This window comes from Misgurnus anguillicaudatus, chromosome 10, assembly GCF_027580225.2.
Source record: "Misgurnus anguillicaudatus chromosome 10, ASM2758022v2, whole genome shotgun sequence".
In the NCBI taxonomy this organism is placed as follows: domain Eukaryota; kingdom Metazoa; phylum Chordata; class Actinopteri; order Cypriniformes; family Cobitidae; genus Misgurnus; species Misgurnus anguillicaudatus.
This window is the reverse complement of record NC_073346.2, coordinates 35,505,008-35,521,444: the sequence shown is the minus strand read 5'-3', so window position 1 is coordinate 35,521,444 and position 16,437 is coordinate 35,505,008. Positions and strand designations below refer to the sequence as shown.

At 36.7% G+C, this 16,437-nt stretch overlaps 1 protein-coding gene across 2 annotated transcripts; it reads right to left on the bottom strand.

Moving 5' to 3' along the window:
* Positions 1-1,863: 1,863 nt before the first annotated feature.
* On the bottom strand, positions 1,864-13,958 carry dnase2 (deoxyribonuclease II, lysosomal). Of its 2 annotated transcripts, XM_055211407.2 has the most exons (8): positions 13,897-13,958; positions 13,618-13,709; positions 13,189-13,294; positions 10,336-10,495; positions 8,619-8,709; positions 8,376-8,540; positions 7,679-7,891; positions 1,864-2,845 (listed from the first exon to the last, which is right to left on the bottom strand). In XM_055211407.2, exons 3-8 carry the CDS (start codon positions 13,275-13,277, stop codon positions 2,469-2,471), a joined length of 1,095 nt encoding a protein of 364 aa, XP_055067382.1. In that variant the 5' UTR covers positions 13,278-13,294; positions 13,618-13,709; positions 13,897-13,958; the 3' UTR covers positions 1,864-2,468. The 2 variants fall into 2 exon arrangements, with proteins under 2 accessions (XP_055067382.1, XP_055067381.1); XM_055211406.2 differs by having other exon boundaries at positions 13,618-13,933.
* Positions 13,959-16,437: the final 2,479 nt, after the last annotated feature.

Here is a 16,437-nt window from a genome sequence, read left to right as displayed (position 1 = left end):
ATTACACTGAACACGTAGAATTATGCGCTCTATGCGTGCACGCCTGATCGGGAACAATTTGAGTCAAAAAACGAGATGGCAGACCAAAGCTTGACATTTTTGTGACGGAAATATGCAATTGCGGAATGCAGTCATAAAAATCACCTGCAAGGCCTGAAAGAGATCAAGCCTCAGCCAAGTAAAAAAAGTAACGCAAGTATAACGTTCCATGAAAAGTAACTAACGCAATTAGTTACTCTTTTGGAGAGTAACTTAATATTGTAATGCATTACTTTTAAAAGTAACTTTTCCCAACACTGCTGATTAATGCTAAATATATGCTATAAACTCCAACCAATAGACCGTATAAGCGGCAACAACATAAACAAACGGCTTTCGTGGCCTAAACGTAACTTCCTGTAGACTTCTGCAAAAAATCAATAACGGAGTCCATCTAGAGTAGATCTATAACAAGTATTTCTGATACCAATCAAAATAACTTAAAAAACAAGTAATTACTTTAGTTCAAATCATAACTAAAGCTTATCAACTAGTACTACACTAAGTTAACGTTACTGTAAATTATACCATGGGTCTGTTGAATGCTGTATTCTGATTGGCTGAGAAATGTTCTGTGAGTATGCATTAATTTCTGATAACCGCACACCTAACTTGTCAAATGTCTTAAAAATAGGCACCAGATCAATGTTTGTGGTTACTGTGGTATAAGAGAAATAATTGACTCCGGTCCTTTGAATTATTTGAAAATAATACACACCCACGATGTAACCGGCATTACCACCTTGGGTGTGCATTATTTTCTTATAATTCAATGGCCCGTCGTCAATTATTCCTTACATAATGTATGCAATGCTAGCTACAGATCCATACATTCGTGCCTGGCTGCCAAACATCTCTCCGCAAAGAGGTGATCCAGGCTCATCATCTCCCATATTCTTTAGCAAACAAATATATTTTTTTTGGTTTTAACTCTTTCCCCGCCATTGACAAGTTATCTCGTCAATTAAGAGAAAACATTTGCATAGTTTTTTGAAGATTTTTTATGTTGATCTGCAATACCGCTGTTATCCACTAGATTAACAACTTACCCAATTTATAAAAAACTGAAGCCAAAACATTATTTACTAATTTTAAACTCCATGTATGTTTTGATAATCGTTCTGAATCTAATCTCTAACCAAATCCCTTCACAAAAATGCAATTATTTTAGCTTTTTGCTATTTTTTTTTTCTTAAAGAAAAATACCCATATATAAGAGTTTATAAGCTGAGAAAAAAAATATAGATAGGATGAAATTTTTTTTCCCGTTTTGTTTGTTTGTTTATTGTTTGTTTGAAAGCAGAGGGTCTGTTCTTTCATTTGATATATGTGTTTATATATTTTTTAGAAAAAAGGCATTTTGTGAAACTTCAACACAAAAAATGCTAGCGGGCAACTTTTCAAAAAAATGGCTGGCGGGGAACGAGTTAATAATTTCATTTAATATTATTAATTTTTCACACAGTTGGTGCTCTATGTTGGTAAATTCTGTATATGCGCTTTGATTGTTCTGGTTATTATTATTTTTTATTCTTTCATATAGTTTATTTGTTTTTATTGTAAAGCACTTTTGATCAACTATGGTTGTGTTAAACTTGTGCTCTATAAATAAAATGTAACTTGACTATTTTCGACAAGGTATATCAAGGTAGATCTAGAGGTCAGTTTAGCCACTAGCCAGACCGATAAATAAACAGGAAGATAACTTTGGGCCAGAAAGATTTGAAGTATCTGATTCCATCACTGGACATTCAAAGCACTTTGGTCATCCTAAGTTATCTCATATTTTCATAATTTGTGAAAATCAAACGCAGTTACTATGTAAACAGTTACTTTGAGCTTTACTTTATTAATGCATTAATGTAAATAACATGTTATACAGTGACAGATTCATTTTATGCAACAGTAGATTTGAATGAAGCATTTGTACTAGAGACATCTCAATTTAATTCCCATAATGCACCACTGGTTTCTTACAGTTAAAGTGTGCCACTTTGCACAACAACTGGCACCAAACTAGGAATTGGCACAACCAATAGTGTGAGTTTGAGGCTGGGCTTGTTTGTTTAAAATATGAAAAAAAAATATTTGAAAACATTACTCCGATATTAATTTGATAATGAATGTTATTATTTTACACAAAACGTTTAGATGTCATCAATAATGCAAATAAATGTTTTCCTTATCTTCTTAAAAAATAAAAAACACTCAATGATCTAAAACTATGATATGTGACATAAAATGATGAAGCTGTAAGCATAACTTCACACTCCTGTTGCATTTGCATTTAAAGGTTTTCAACATCACCTTCTAATAAAATTGCTAAGGTTAAGTAATAAAAAAACATTTAGGCTTATCGAATCAAAATCATACCTGAGCAATCATTCTGTATTATCCTGTTTATGTTCTTTCTCATGAGTTCATGTTCATCATCGTGAAGCTTTATCGCAAGCCTGCACTGTACCACTGCAGGATTCGCACTCTAGGGCAGCGGTGCGATAGGCCTTCCACACCACAGCATCTCGGCGACACACCGTACCCCCGCCCCTCTTCTCCTCCGCCTCATCACGGTTGATGTCTCCTACGCAAACCCAGCCGCCAGACGTTTCACCATTGGGACTGATGGCCCACTTGGAGTGGTCCTCCGTGGTCTTAAATGTTACACGCTGGCCCGGGGAAATTAGATCTACGTTCAGGACTTCCCAGCTCGGGGAGCAGTCAGAGGGCAGGATGCCCGTGGAGCGACGCCAGAACTGCACCAGCAGGTTAGACTGTAGAGTGGGTGCCACCCAGGAGTGATACAGGTCTGAATATAAATGGCATAGTGAGATGAAGAGCAAATTTTAGCATTCAATGATTAAAAGGCCTTTGACACCATTGACCATGATATTTTAATATCTAAGCTACATGCACATGGAATTAGGGGTACTGTATTAGAATGGTTGGCTAGTTATTTAGAAAACAGGCAACAGTATGTTTATTATGCAGGAAATGTGTCCAAACGTAAAAAAAATCTATGCGGAGTCCCACAAGGTTCTGTATTAGGGCCAAGACTTTATTTTATATATCAATGATCTTTGTGAAGTGTCAAAAATATTGAGTTTTGTTCTTTTCGCAGATGACACAATTTTTTTGTTCTGGAAAAAATATAACAATACTACTGACAAAATTCAAAGTGAAATGGTATTAATTCAGAAATGGTTCAAGAATAATAAACTTACATTAAATCTAAGTAAAACAAAGTTTATGCTATTTACAAATAAAAATTGTTCTGAAAAAATCATTTTGTGTTTAAACAGAACTAATATTGATAGAATTTATGAATTTAGGTTTTTGGGTGTTCTCATAGATGAGAAATTAAAATGGAAGCCACATATTTCTTATGTAAAAAATATGTAAAGTATGTAAAGTCCATTTTGTTTTGAGTAAAATTAAGTATATGTGAAACTACGCTGCAATGCGAATTTTGTACTGTTCATTAATTTTACCATATTTTATGTATTGCTTGGAAGTGTGGGGTAACACATATGACACAAATTTAATGCCTTTAATTACTTTACAAAAAAGAGCTATAAGAATGATACATAGAGTTGCTTCAAAAGAACATACCACTGAACTGTTTATGAAGTCAGGACTAGAGGTTGACCGATTTATCGGCCGGCCGATTAATTGGCCGATTTTTGGCATATTTTAAAAAATCGGCTTTGGCCGATTTTGCTGCAAAATTAGGCCGATTAATAGGCAGGCGCATCTGCGGGCACCTAAGCGCTGTTGTAGAACTCGTGACGCTGCCTCTTGCTGCAAGCAGATCGCTCCCGTTTCGTGTGTGTGCAGCCATGCCTTGTTCACAAACAGCTTTACTAAATGATGGCGGATCGCGCGAATTAAGCAGCCAGTACAACAGCGCGACGGGCTTATGTCTCGCGGTGCACTGTCCGTGCAAAGATTAGGCTCATTTCATGTGATTAATGAGTGATGATGAGTTTTGTTTGCGTGACAGAGAGAGAAGAGCCGCGCGTGCACGCTTTCTGTCTCCCTGCTTTTATTACTCAAAACAAAACTGACCCGATGGCGAAAGGTCGGAAGACCAAATCATATCCACAAAGGAAATGTTTTTCGTGTTGTTACAGTAAGACTTTGTTTACAGTTTTGCGCTGCTCAGCCTGGATTAGAACACAGCGCGTCCGATTCGCGAACTGACTCCTTTGAACGGATTCGTTTGAATGAACGGTTGAAACAACAGATCTGTCCCAACACTAAACTCACAAGACGTCACTGTCAGCACAATCAGTCACTTATAGCGCCTCAGACATGAGAATGTAAATGTGTTTAGAAAGATTTGCCCTAAATAACAGTCTCAACTAAAAAACATAGACATTTACTATGTTAACTTTATGATGAATAAATATTTTATCAGGTCTACCAAATAAGGATTTTATCCTACAAAGCAATAAAAGCCATGGTAAAAAACTGATCAAAGATGATGACAGCAGAGTGTCAGGTAATATCTGTGTCTGATAAATGCATGGTGCAGAGGCAGGGCCAGATTAACACTTTGTTATACCCTGGGCAACAATATTCAAGGGCCCCATCATCACGACCCCAGGATCACCATAATATGGTCATATACAGAATATATTACTGTATTATACAGTACATATACTCAATACCTTAAATTCTAACTGTCATCGGGTGTATTTTGATTTACAAATATTTAAATGCTAATACAAATGCACTACTATGTCCCCTATCAAAGACATTCACTCACATATGCTATGAAAACAAAACACATCAGCATCTGTATAATCTCCGGCTGTAAAAGTAAGCTGGCGGTGTAGAAAAGTTCTTGCTAACTTAGCTGAGTTGTCCTCGTCATTGACGGAAGCTCATTTAACAGAACTTTTTAATTAATACACATTTAAGATGACCATGGATTAACTTTAATTTGCATAGTCATTGATATAAAAAGCTTATTTTTTGCATATCAAAGCATTGTCTAAAAATGAAAATAGGCTTTTCCTTGATTATTATTACAAGAACATCATATAGCCTAATATTAGACACCCAAACCAAAGTGAAGAAAATTATCTTTAATTTGCAAGTCTCAACTGAACATCAACGCAGACATGAATTTCCTCACAGAAGATTAAGATCATATAGGCTACATCTTGAACGTACTCGTAGATATATAAATGAACACAGGGAAAGGAAGTTTAACACTGTGTCAAACATGCTGGAAGGCAGCTAAAAACCATCAAGCATAAACACCGGCTTATTTTATTTTATTGAAGCCTTACCTCCAGATAAAGTAATAAACTGGATTGATGATTTAAATGTTGTTTACTCACACATGTGCGTTGATAACTCTCCGGATTTTATGTTGTGCACTGCTTCACTCGTTCAACTCTCCACATGGTCGGTTTGTTTTCCAGTGTCGCGTGAGCAGCTACACTGCAGGTTTGACTTCATTTGGGGCTAAGCAGACCTCTTGATGATGTCAATGTACCGCGAGAGCGATTCAAAGCAGATTTCTTCATGGGATAACTGGAATCACTCTCGCGCTACTTTGCTGTCACTCACCTGTGGGTTCTCTGCTCCCCAGTCACTTTTGCGCCGCTATAGTAATTTGATTTAATACGCCGATCGGATCGCGCAGATACCTGCGTATCACGTAGACTACACCACTGTTTATACTTTACATTTTCTGAGTTTCTGATGCCCTTTTCCTTTTTTAATTTCCGCTTCGCGCTCCGACTTCTCCGTGTCTCGTTTTTCTGTTATACCAAAGCCTTGCGTCACGTAATGCTGGGCGAACCTTTGACCCACCTCATGCGGACTGACCAATGAGGAGAGGGTCTCAACCGGCGGCCCTCTCTTCATTGGTCAGTCCGCATGAGACTCAACCGCTCTCAACTCACGTTCAAGTAATAAGCGCAGCGTCTCTCTTTGCAGCGCAAAAGCCCGTGTTGACAGTTTGTTTAATATAAAGCGGCGAGCGGGAGATTACCAGATACAGTATTTTGCTCATGCCCTTGCTGCCCTGGGCCCTTGGAGGTCTTGGGCCCCTGGGCAATTGCCCAGTTGCCCATATGGTTAATCCGGCCCTGTGCAGAGGAGGTTGTAAAACTCTTGAGAAAGACCAGTCATATATTTTTAAATACTTTGACTTAAATAGTGAAATTTTTGCATTTAAAATATCTGCTAATAATGATGAGAACATTTTGATTATTATGTACATATAGAAAATCGGCCAAACATATCGGCCATCGGCTGCCCTGATTTCTAAAAAATCGGCATCGGCATCGGCCAGAGAAAAAGCATATCGGTCGACCTCTAGTCAGGACTACTAAAATTGAAAGATTTGGTGGTTCTGCAAATATTATTAATAATGCATAAAGCAAGATATAGTTTGTTACCATGTTGTCTGCAAAGTCTTTTTGTTAAAAGCGAAAGCCGTAGGAGAAAACATGATTTTAAACAACCTTTAGTTAGAACTACTTTAAAACAAATGTGTATTTCTGTTGCAGGAGTTAAATATTGGAACTTCTTGGAAGGAGATTTAAAAAATTGTTCAAAAATTCTACAATTTAAGTATAAATGCAAACAAGAAATGATGAAATCTTATGAAATTATTAGATAAAAATTGGGTGTATGATTGTGTATGTTAGGCCAATGTAATTTGAAATTGATTATTGCCATCTATAAGTTTGGGGTAGGTTAAATAAGAATTTATTCTTCATCCTACTCCTGAGCTTTGCACTGAATGTATGTATGAAATTTACAAAAAAAAAAGTTAGCATTTTTTTGATGAAATTGTGCAAGCGCAAATAAAGAATGAATGATGACTTGACCGAAACTAAAGGCTTCTTATTTTATTAAAGATGAGCATTTCACACAGTACGCGGCAACCGCGAGTGTTTAGTTTCTTTTTCAATAGGAGACGTGCGGAAAGCGTAAAAAACAGGGGCGGTTGCAGAAGTAAAGCGGACAATATGTGACCCTGTCCCAAAAACCAGTCATAAAGGTCAATTTTTCGAAATACATCATCTGAAAGCTGAATGAATAAGTTAAGGTTTGTTAGAAAAGGATAATATTTGGCTGAGATACAACTATTTAAAAATCTGGACTCTGAAGGTTTAAACAGTATAAATATTGAGAAAATTGCATTTGTCCAAATTAAGTCCGTAGCAACACATGTTACTAATGATAAATATTGTTTTATATATTTACGGAAGAAAGTTTACAAAATATCTTTATCGAGCATGATCTTTACTTAATAAAAAATAAGGATTTTTGGCATAAAGAAAATCTATAATTTTGGTCCATACAATATATTGTTGGCAATTGCTACAAATATACCCATGCTACTTATGACTGGTTTTCTGGTCCATGGTCACATAATGTGATTCTTGAAATTACTTTAAACCTTTTCTATTTGACAAAAGGTTCGTATTGGTTTTCACTGATGTTTTTAAACACAAGCGTGAGGAAATATTCCCAGAATTTGCATCAGGTGAACTATTCCATTAACAACATAAACAGAACAAATTTGTTAAACAAACAGGAATAAATTAGTTGTGACAGGCGTTAAAGTGATGCTTACTTTCTCCATTACATCAGGATTAAAACCGAGACTTACCATTGGCGAAAGATGCACCTTTTGCAAAGCTAATGAACTCCGTTCCAGCCAATGAGAGGAGCGAGACGCTGCGATTGGCCGGAGAGGCGGAAACGTTTTCCCATTTATCCACATTATGTTTACAGAGCTGTGCCATGGCAGGTACAGCGGCAGCCAGGGATTCAGGAATACTGCAGTCGTAGATGTGAGGCTGATTGATTTTCAACTGCTCGCCTGTGAACAATATCCAATAGGAAAAAAATCTGAATTCCTCATAGACCAGCAAAGTGATTAAATTGAAACCAATTGCAGACTTTCATAAAAGCATTGCATAAGCAACACAAAGATCATGGGTTTGATGACACAAACTAGTTTTAAATAAATTGTGTGATAAAAAGGGTTCAAATGACTCGAGTTCACGTTTGAAACCTAACCTCTTGTAGTTTATTGCTTTATTTGATTATTAAATAATGATTAGAATTGTATTATATAAAAACAAGACTAAATGGATGCAAACAGCAGCACAGTGAGTGGTTAGTGTGTCAGAAGGATCACTTTAATCGTATCTATGGAAACTGCATCCCATACATACTGTTAAGTATCATGCAAGATTCCCATTATCACCACCACCACCGCACTAGATAGCAAAATATCAAACCAAGTGTTATCTGCCAGAACATTTCTCACAGTGAATTTTTTAATGAATTAAGATTCATACCGATGGTCTGAAAGCGCTCAAAGGGATAAGTGACGCAGATAAAGTTCTGTCCATTAGTTGTGCCAGTGCTGGGGTACGAAAACTGCCCCTCTGCTTTGGGAGGAGGGAAATGAGGCGTGCTGTGGACCAACCAGAAGCCCTGTTGTTTATCAAAGACAACAACACCTGAAACAGACACATTAACTGGATGAACAAAATGTGTGTTTTGGGTTTCTGTAACGTTTTTAAACAATGAAAAAGCACCTTTGGTGTGGCCACAGGTCCTGCTTGCATCTCCTAAATCCTTCTGTTTTGGAGGCTGGTCATTATATAAGATGTACCCAACATCTCCACCCTGGGAAAAAGTCAGGCGCTTTTAGCTTCTTCTTAAGAAACATGACTGTAATGGATGTGAGACTAATGATGTGAGGAGCATGTGATCTAAAGCAGTTCCTCTTTTATTGTGAAATAAAATAAAGCCATAAACACTCGTGTGTGTTTGTCTTTGAAAATGCATTTTGCACCATTAACCAATTCTGCTTTTTCTCTGACATCTGACACAGATCGGATCTTCCATCTGCAAAAAGATTTAACATTAAATGTTTTTAGTAGGGTGATTCTCACGAAACCATTGAAACACCACGGCACTAATGATTTAACTTTAAAATGTGTAATATAGTAACATTAAAAAGCATCAGAATTAACACAATACTGTGATCTACCTTGCACAATGTGTGATTTCAACATAAGAATTTATAATTGTAAATTTTATCTCATTTTCTGCTGAAATTCTCATTACCGCAATGTGTCCGGCTGTGTTTGAACATGCGTTATGTTGTAATTTAATCAAATTAACACAAAAATATTAAGAAAAAAAATAAATGGATGTTTTGCTAGACCACCCTAGATGACAGAAAAAACACCCACTGAACACTCATGTATAACAACAATGAAGAAAAATGAGGAAAACGATGCGTCCATGCCTGATGCTCCCATCCTCCGCAACACTTTTTGAGAACAGTTTAAGCACACATACAGAATTTTAATAAAGTTTGATTTTGAGTGACCAAGCACATGGACCAGTTACTTCAAGATGGCTACCAGGTAAGATCATTTTTTTACAGTTAATTTGAAATATTGTCTTTTGTCAGAATGCTTACACGACATTTTGATTATCATTACCGCAACAGATGCTTATTAAATGTTAATTTAATAAATAGAAGCACAATACTTTGATTTTAAATGCATGTGCAGAATCTCCAAATTATGTTCTTTCAGGTTTGTCATGACATTTTGAAAATATGTCTGTGTTGATGTTTTCTGACTGTTGCGGTAATGAGATTTTTTAGGACTAATTTTTTAAATTATGTTACAAAAAGTGTTAAATGAAGTAAAAGTTTTAAAATTAATGTTCCCATTTACTCCAGACTTTGTTTTTCAATGTCTGGTGGGAAAAAAGTAAATTTAAGCAATTTTTACATTTTCATGCTTGACATTTTTAAAACCAAGTTTTCGTGAGAATCACCCAGTAGCATATGCGAATCAAGCTATTTTTAAATGTTGATCCAAGTTCTCGTTTAAATCATAGGCTGTCATAAAGCTTGTTTATTTAAGAAATGTATGCATGTTAAATAATATCACTTGGCATTATTTAGTTTTGTGGGAGAAAAAAGCGTATTAGTGATGCAGTGCACATCAATTTGGGTCTGACGGGGTAATAATGTGAACACAGTTGGTTGTTGAAAGTATAATCAGAGGGAACAAAAATCAGATAAGTGCATTAGACCCTACAGTGTTAAATCAGCTATTTTTACTACTTCTGCAAAATGAGCAGAATGTGCAGACTATTACAGAAAACCAAATGCTGAGATCTATAAAATTGACTTTAAGCAAAAATATTACTGGTAATGAAACTGTATGCTCTGCAAAGAAAAAGCCGATTCAAGTGAATTTATACTCAAGGATGGTAACTGTACAGTACCTCGTATAAAGGCCCGACTGTTCTACCAACACAGCTTTGACTGTCATTAATTGAAGTCTTCCCATCATCCCATCCTTCACTCTGTGCATCCATGTACAAATACTTCAGCCCCTCCTGTGCAGGCTCATGATGTAGGTGCGGGAGTTTGTAAAGGTAAAACCTGCATAGAGGATGAGAAATATTCTTATGAGATCCATTACATCCGTTACAACTGAAAAGAACTCACCCTCATGTCATTCCAAACTTGTAAGACCTCACAGACACAGTTTAAGATGTTTTAGATTTAGTCCGAGAGCTTGTTGACCCTTCATTGAGACGATATACTGTCCATGTCCAGAAAGGTAATAAAAACATCATCAAAGTAGTCCATGTGACATCAGTGGCTCAGTTTGAATGTGTTGTTGACCATACATACGTGCCATTCTTCCCGGACGCATACCGTCCAGGATTTCGGTGAGTCTTCCGGAAGTCGTTTTGTTGACCGCATACGCCATTCAGTTAAAAACATAAGATATACAATCGTAGTTTCATTCTTACCTTAAAATGTAACGGCTGCTTTTCTGTAATAATAATAATAATCCCCTATGGCGTATGCGGTCGACAAATACGACTTCCGGGAGACGAACACAAAATCCTGGACGGGATGCGTCCGGAAAGAATGGCACGTATGGTCACCCTAGTTGAAGCGTCAAAAATGCATTTTGGTCTAAAAATAACCCAAAATATGAATTTATTTTGCATTGTCTTCTATTGCGCGTCTGTTGTGAAGCGCATGCGCGAGACTAAAGTCACGTGGCTGCAGTGACGCGGATGACGTACGATGCGGCTGATGTGTTATCTGGTGCGCTCCAGCTGTTTTTTTTTTGTTTTGTTTTTTGTGCGCCTGGGCTTCGTTTTCAGTCTGAGGGAGACGCATGCTGTAAGTTTGATAGAAAAAAAATTCGCAAACATTTCTGAGGATAACACGTCATCCGCGTCGCTGCAGTCATGTGACTTCAGTCCCGCACATGCGCATTCACAACAGACGCGGAAGAGGAGACAATGCCGAACCAAGTCATAATCCTTGATATTTTTGGACCAAAATGCACCTTCGATGCTTCAACACATTCCAACTGAGCCACCGATGCCACATGGACTACTTTAATGATGTTTTTATTACCTTTCTGGACATGGACAGCATACCGTACATAGATTTTCAATGAAGGGTCAACAAGCTCCCGGACCAAATATAAAACATCCCAAACTGTGGTCCGAAGATGAATAAAGGTCTTACGAGTTGGAACGACAAGAGGGTGAGTCATTAATGACATCATTTTCATTTTTGGGTGAACTATCCCCTTAAGAAAGCGCATTACTTCCTGTTTTCTTCAAAACAATCATATCCTAATGCTGAAAGCGTGCCCAGGCTTGGATCGCTCAGGTACAGTGTGAGTGCGTGCTTCTGAGGGAGTAGGGAAAATTGCGCTGGGGCACAGTTTGGTAGGGCTAGCCCTAATGTGAGTGCGCCCTTAAACCAGTTTGACCAGGCTGGAAGCTTGGCCAGCTTGGCTAAGCTTTTTGGCTGGTTTTAGCCGGTTTAAGGGGGTGTGCACATCAAACAGTGGCGGCTGGTGACTTCTTTTTTTTGAAGCACACGATGCGAAGTTCGTCACAACATGTATGTAGCTTGTCATGTGTGTGGTACGTCATTTCAAAATATGTGTTCTGCGCTTTGAGAGATCGTGTGTGCATCGCGTGTGCCAGATACTTACACAATCTCATGCGTAATCAGAGTTTACTGGTAAGGGAGTGTGTTGCATGTATTTAGGAAACTTGAGAGTCTCTTTTATCATAAACGGTTTTGACGCACCTCCAGCAGGTACTTATTTTGACAAAACACCTGATGCACACAGGATCTCTCCACACACATGACACATATTTTGGAAAAGGGAACCACACACGTGACAATCCAGTGTTTTCCATACATTGATTTATTTGTGGTGGCCCACCACAGAATCAACACTGGCCCCCACAAATAGAATTTTCATGATTCCCATTTACATTTTTATTTCACTATTTAAAACAGCTTAATTCGGCTTAAAATATAATTTGATATATAATACAGATCAAATACAGATACAGATCAAAGAGTAGAAGTGAAACATATTTCAGGTGCCAACACTATATCAAACGCAAACACAACATGATGACGTCACATATATGCTAATTAGCGGGTGACGTCATCACCACCACAGTCTCCTCAAAATCCTGTGGGAAACACTGCAATCCAAACACTTATTTTGAATTAGCGCATCCTCGGAAGAGCAGTCACGAGCCGCCACTGACACCAAAGCTTTTATGCCTGTGGCCGGCGCATGTTTTCAATTGTTTCCAATGGAAGCTTGGCGTTTTTCAAAAAAGCCAGCAGCTAGCGGTTTTTCCACGCTCGGCGCTAAGAGTTGACAAATATTCAACTTTGGGTGAAAAGCTCCGCTCATCAATGTCAGTCCTCACACGGCCGTCCAATCACATTGGAGGAGGGGCGGGACATTACCACAGCAACCAATCGGCTCACAGCTCAAATATCACAGCTACCAAAGCGCTCAGCTGAAGAAAGCTGGCACTCAGCTCAAAAAACAGCTGACATTCGGCGTCCTCAAGGCGTTTTCAGCCGCGTTTAAAAGTTTTGGCGTGCACGCCCCAAGATGGAAGTAGCTTGTCCTCACAGCCTGGCAAAGTTGGTTAAGCTGGTCTTCCAGCCTGACCAGCTAAAAAAAAACCTCTAAAACCAGCGATGTTTGATGTATTATAAACACACTAATTAATATGCATTAATATGCACTATATTAATATGCATGTGTGTGTTAGACAAACCAGTCAACAGGTTTCCCCTGATCATCATAACACTGGATGGGAGAGGCAGCAGATGCAGGCAGAAGCAACAGCAGAACATGAAGCAACATGACGGAAATGAAGAAACCTAAAAGAAGTACAGCAGAGTTTCGTTTGTCAATCAAACACTGGGAAAATTAACATGAAAATTAACAATGTAACAAACACAGTGTCTCTACACCATTACACTGACACGCTGTTACAAAACTGCACGTTTGCATAATGGTTTACTTCTACCAAGACTGCGCTTTATTAAAACTGTAACTTGCATTATGGTTTACTTTATTCCTACCAAACGTTTTACCGATAAAGTACATTAACGTCTTTATGTTTATGATACATTATAGTCCAAAGACTGTACTTAAAAACAAAATAAATGCATATAAATATTGACAGAAAAGTTAAGTTTACCTCAGGAGAGGGCAGATGTGGAGAGCTTAAAATGTAAGGCGACCATGTCAGCCCATCTAAAAGCGAAACTTTTTCATCCTGATCTCGTGTCTCTGTCACATGTAGCAGGTTGATGAATCGTTTCAGTACCGTATAAATGAAAACAGTAGACGGAATGGGCGTTAGCATTAAACACGTCTTAAGTTTTTGCCATTATGCTCTCCCTAATCAGCCATGATGATAGGTTTAAATTATTATTTTAAACTTCGTTATACTCTTCTTAATTCATTGGCAACTTACAGTATGTTGATCAAACCACAGGGGCAGCGCGTAGAAGACGTTGTCACGTGGTATTGCTTCTTTTTTCAGCGCTGATCGGGGAAAACCAATCATCGTTATTTGTGATCACTGAATGAGAGATTAATTTTAGAAATCGTCGAGGTGGTATCTATTAATATTCCAGGTGAAAACATGGTATTTATGTATTTCAACAAGTTTTAGTGTATAAATATATCGAGTCAAATTATTTAATTTAGTATTCTGGTTTGTTTTGGGCCACAGTGCGCCCCCTAAGGTAATGTTGACATACGCACAGGAAGAGATGTGACCATGTGACTCATGAATATTAATTAGGTAAATTTACCCAAACAATGTAAGGTTGCATGGTCAAATGTATTTATTCATTGTATTCATTTAATAATTTATTTATTTCATGTCTTCTTTCCTTTATTTATTTTCATATTATTGCATTTATTTATTATTTTAATTTAAGTTTGATCATTGCAGGTTTCGTCATTCATACTAATTTATTACATTTTATCATTCATTAACAGAGAAAATGGGCACATAAATAAAACCTGTTTTTGATTGTTTGATTGCTTCTTTTTATTGTAATTATTTCTGAAATTGTTTTTAAGTTGATGAATTACTGTACATTCTGAAATAATTAACATATTTTTTAAATAAAAAAACATTGTAATTTAAAACGTTTTAAAAAATGTATATAATTTATCTTTTTTGTCCAGATTACAGAGCTGCACTTCCTTTAACATACCAGAAGAGGTCGCCTCAGCATGTTTTAAAAATATCTGCAAAAACAGGATGTCTCTCTTGTCTTACACGCCCATTTCGAAGGACTAACAGGCTGGTGATGAGTAAAATAAGTGTTTTGGTTAGAAACGATACATGCAAACATACGTTAACAATGATCAAATATGAAATGTCTAGATTTTGATATGGATTTTATCCTGTGTAAAGCACGCTTATTTTGACTCACTGTTCATGGAGGGTGGAGCACACATTCAACTTTACCTGCATACAGCATCGGATCGTCTTCGTTTTCATCTACATTATTATATTTATTGTTTATGGGACGCTTGGGTGCGAATTAAGACATGTTTGTTTCCCTGAAAATTAACTTTGAATGTTAATTGAATTGTAATACGTACAGAAGTTATCACCTCCCAGACAGTGGGCCTTTGGGCCGGCCCTTACGAAAATTAACCATGGTTTTAATACAGTTAAAACAAAAAAACCATGGTTACTGTAGTAAAACCATGATAACCACAAAATAACCATGGTTTTGACAACCATGGTTTTCAAAAACCATAGTAGGGTGATTCTCACGAAAACTTGGTTTTAAAAATGTCAAGCATGAAAATGTAAAAATTGCTTAAATTTACTTTTTTTCCCACCAGACATTGAAAAACAAAGTCTGTAGTAAATGGGAACATTAATTTAAAAACTTTTACTTATCATTTAACACTTTTTGTAACATAATTTAAAAAATTAGTCCTAAAAAATCTCATTACCGCAACAGTCAGAAAACATCAACACTGACATATTTTCAAAATGACATGACAAACCTGAAAGAACATAATTTGGAGATTCTGCACATGCATTTAAAATCAAAGTATTATGCTTCTATTAATTAAATTAACATTTAATAAGCATCTGTTGCGGTAATGATAATCAAAATGTCGTGTAAGCATTCTGACAAGACAATATTTCAAATTAACTGTAAAAAATTATCTTACTGGTCCATGTGCTTGGTCACTCAAAATCAAACTTTATTAAAATTCTGTATGTGTGCTTAAACTGTTCTCAAAAAGTGTTGCGGAGGATGAGAACATCAGGCATGGACACATCATTTTCCTAATTTTTCTTCATTATTATTATACATGAATATTCAGTAAATATTTTTCTGTCATCTTAGTAGTCTAGCAAAACATCCATTTATTTTTTTTCTTAATATTTTTGTGTTAATTTGATTAAATTACAACATAACGCATGTTCAAACACACCCGGACACATTGCGGTAATGAGAATTTCAGCAGAAAATGAGATAAAATTTACAATTATAAATTCTTATGTTGAAATCACACATTGTGCAAGGTAGAACACAGTATTGTGTTAATTCTGATGCTTTTTAATGTTACTATATTACACATTTTAAAGCTAAAATCATTAGTGCCGTGGTGTTTCAATGGTTTCGTGAGAATCACCCAGTTAGTGTAGTCAAACCATGGTTACTACACGTTTACCACAATAAAACCATGGTTAATTTTTGTAAGGGGGAGTCGTCTGCTGATCTGGCTCCCAAATATATAGTTTCACTTTAACTATAAAAACATGGACGTTTTTTCTAAGGGTTCATATTAAAGTCAGTTACAACAACAATGGTAATCAAAGTGATGATTTTAGTCATTGATTTTAATTTTTGACAAGGCCTTAGTCAATTTTTTTTTATTTAACTTTTTATTATGTACTATGATGACTTAATGTAGAAAACAGTTATTAAAAAAAAAAAAAACTAGCTTGGTTTTCACAAGCAGGGTCACA

Bases quoted from the DNA above. Each gene is read 5' to 3' on its own strand.
- dnase2 (XM_055211407.2), bottom strand. From the start codon at position 13,277: ATGTTGCTTCATGTTCTGCTGTTGCTTCTGCCTGCATCTGCTGCCTCT. The intron at 8,541-8,618 runs GTGCTTTTTCAT...TGTCTGTTTCAG, and splicing joins GACCTGTGGCCACACCAAAG to GTGTTGTTGTCTTTGATAAA. The intron at 7,892-8,375 runs GTATGAATCTTA...TATTGTTCACAG, and splicing joins TGAGCGCTTTCAGACCATCG to GCGAGCAGTTGAAAATCAAT.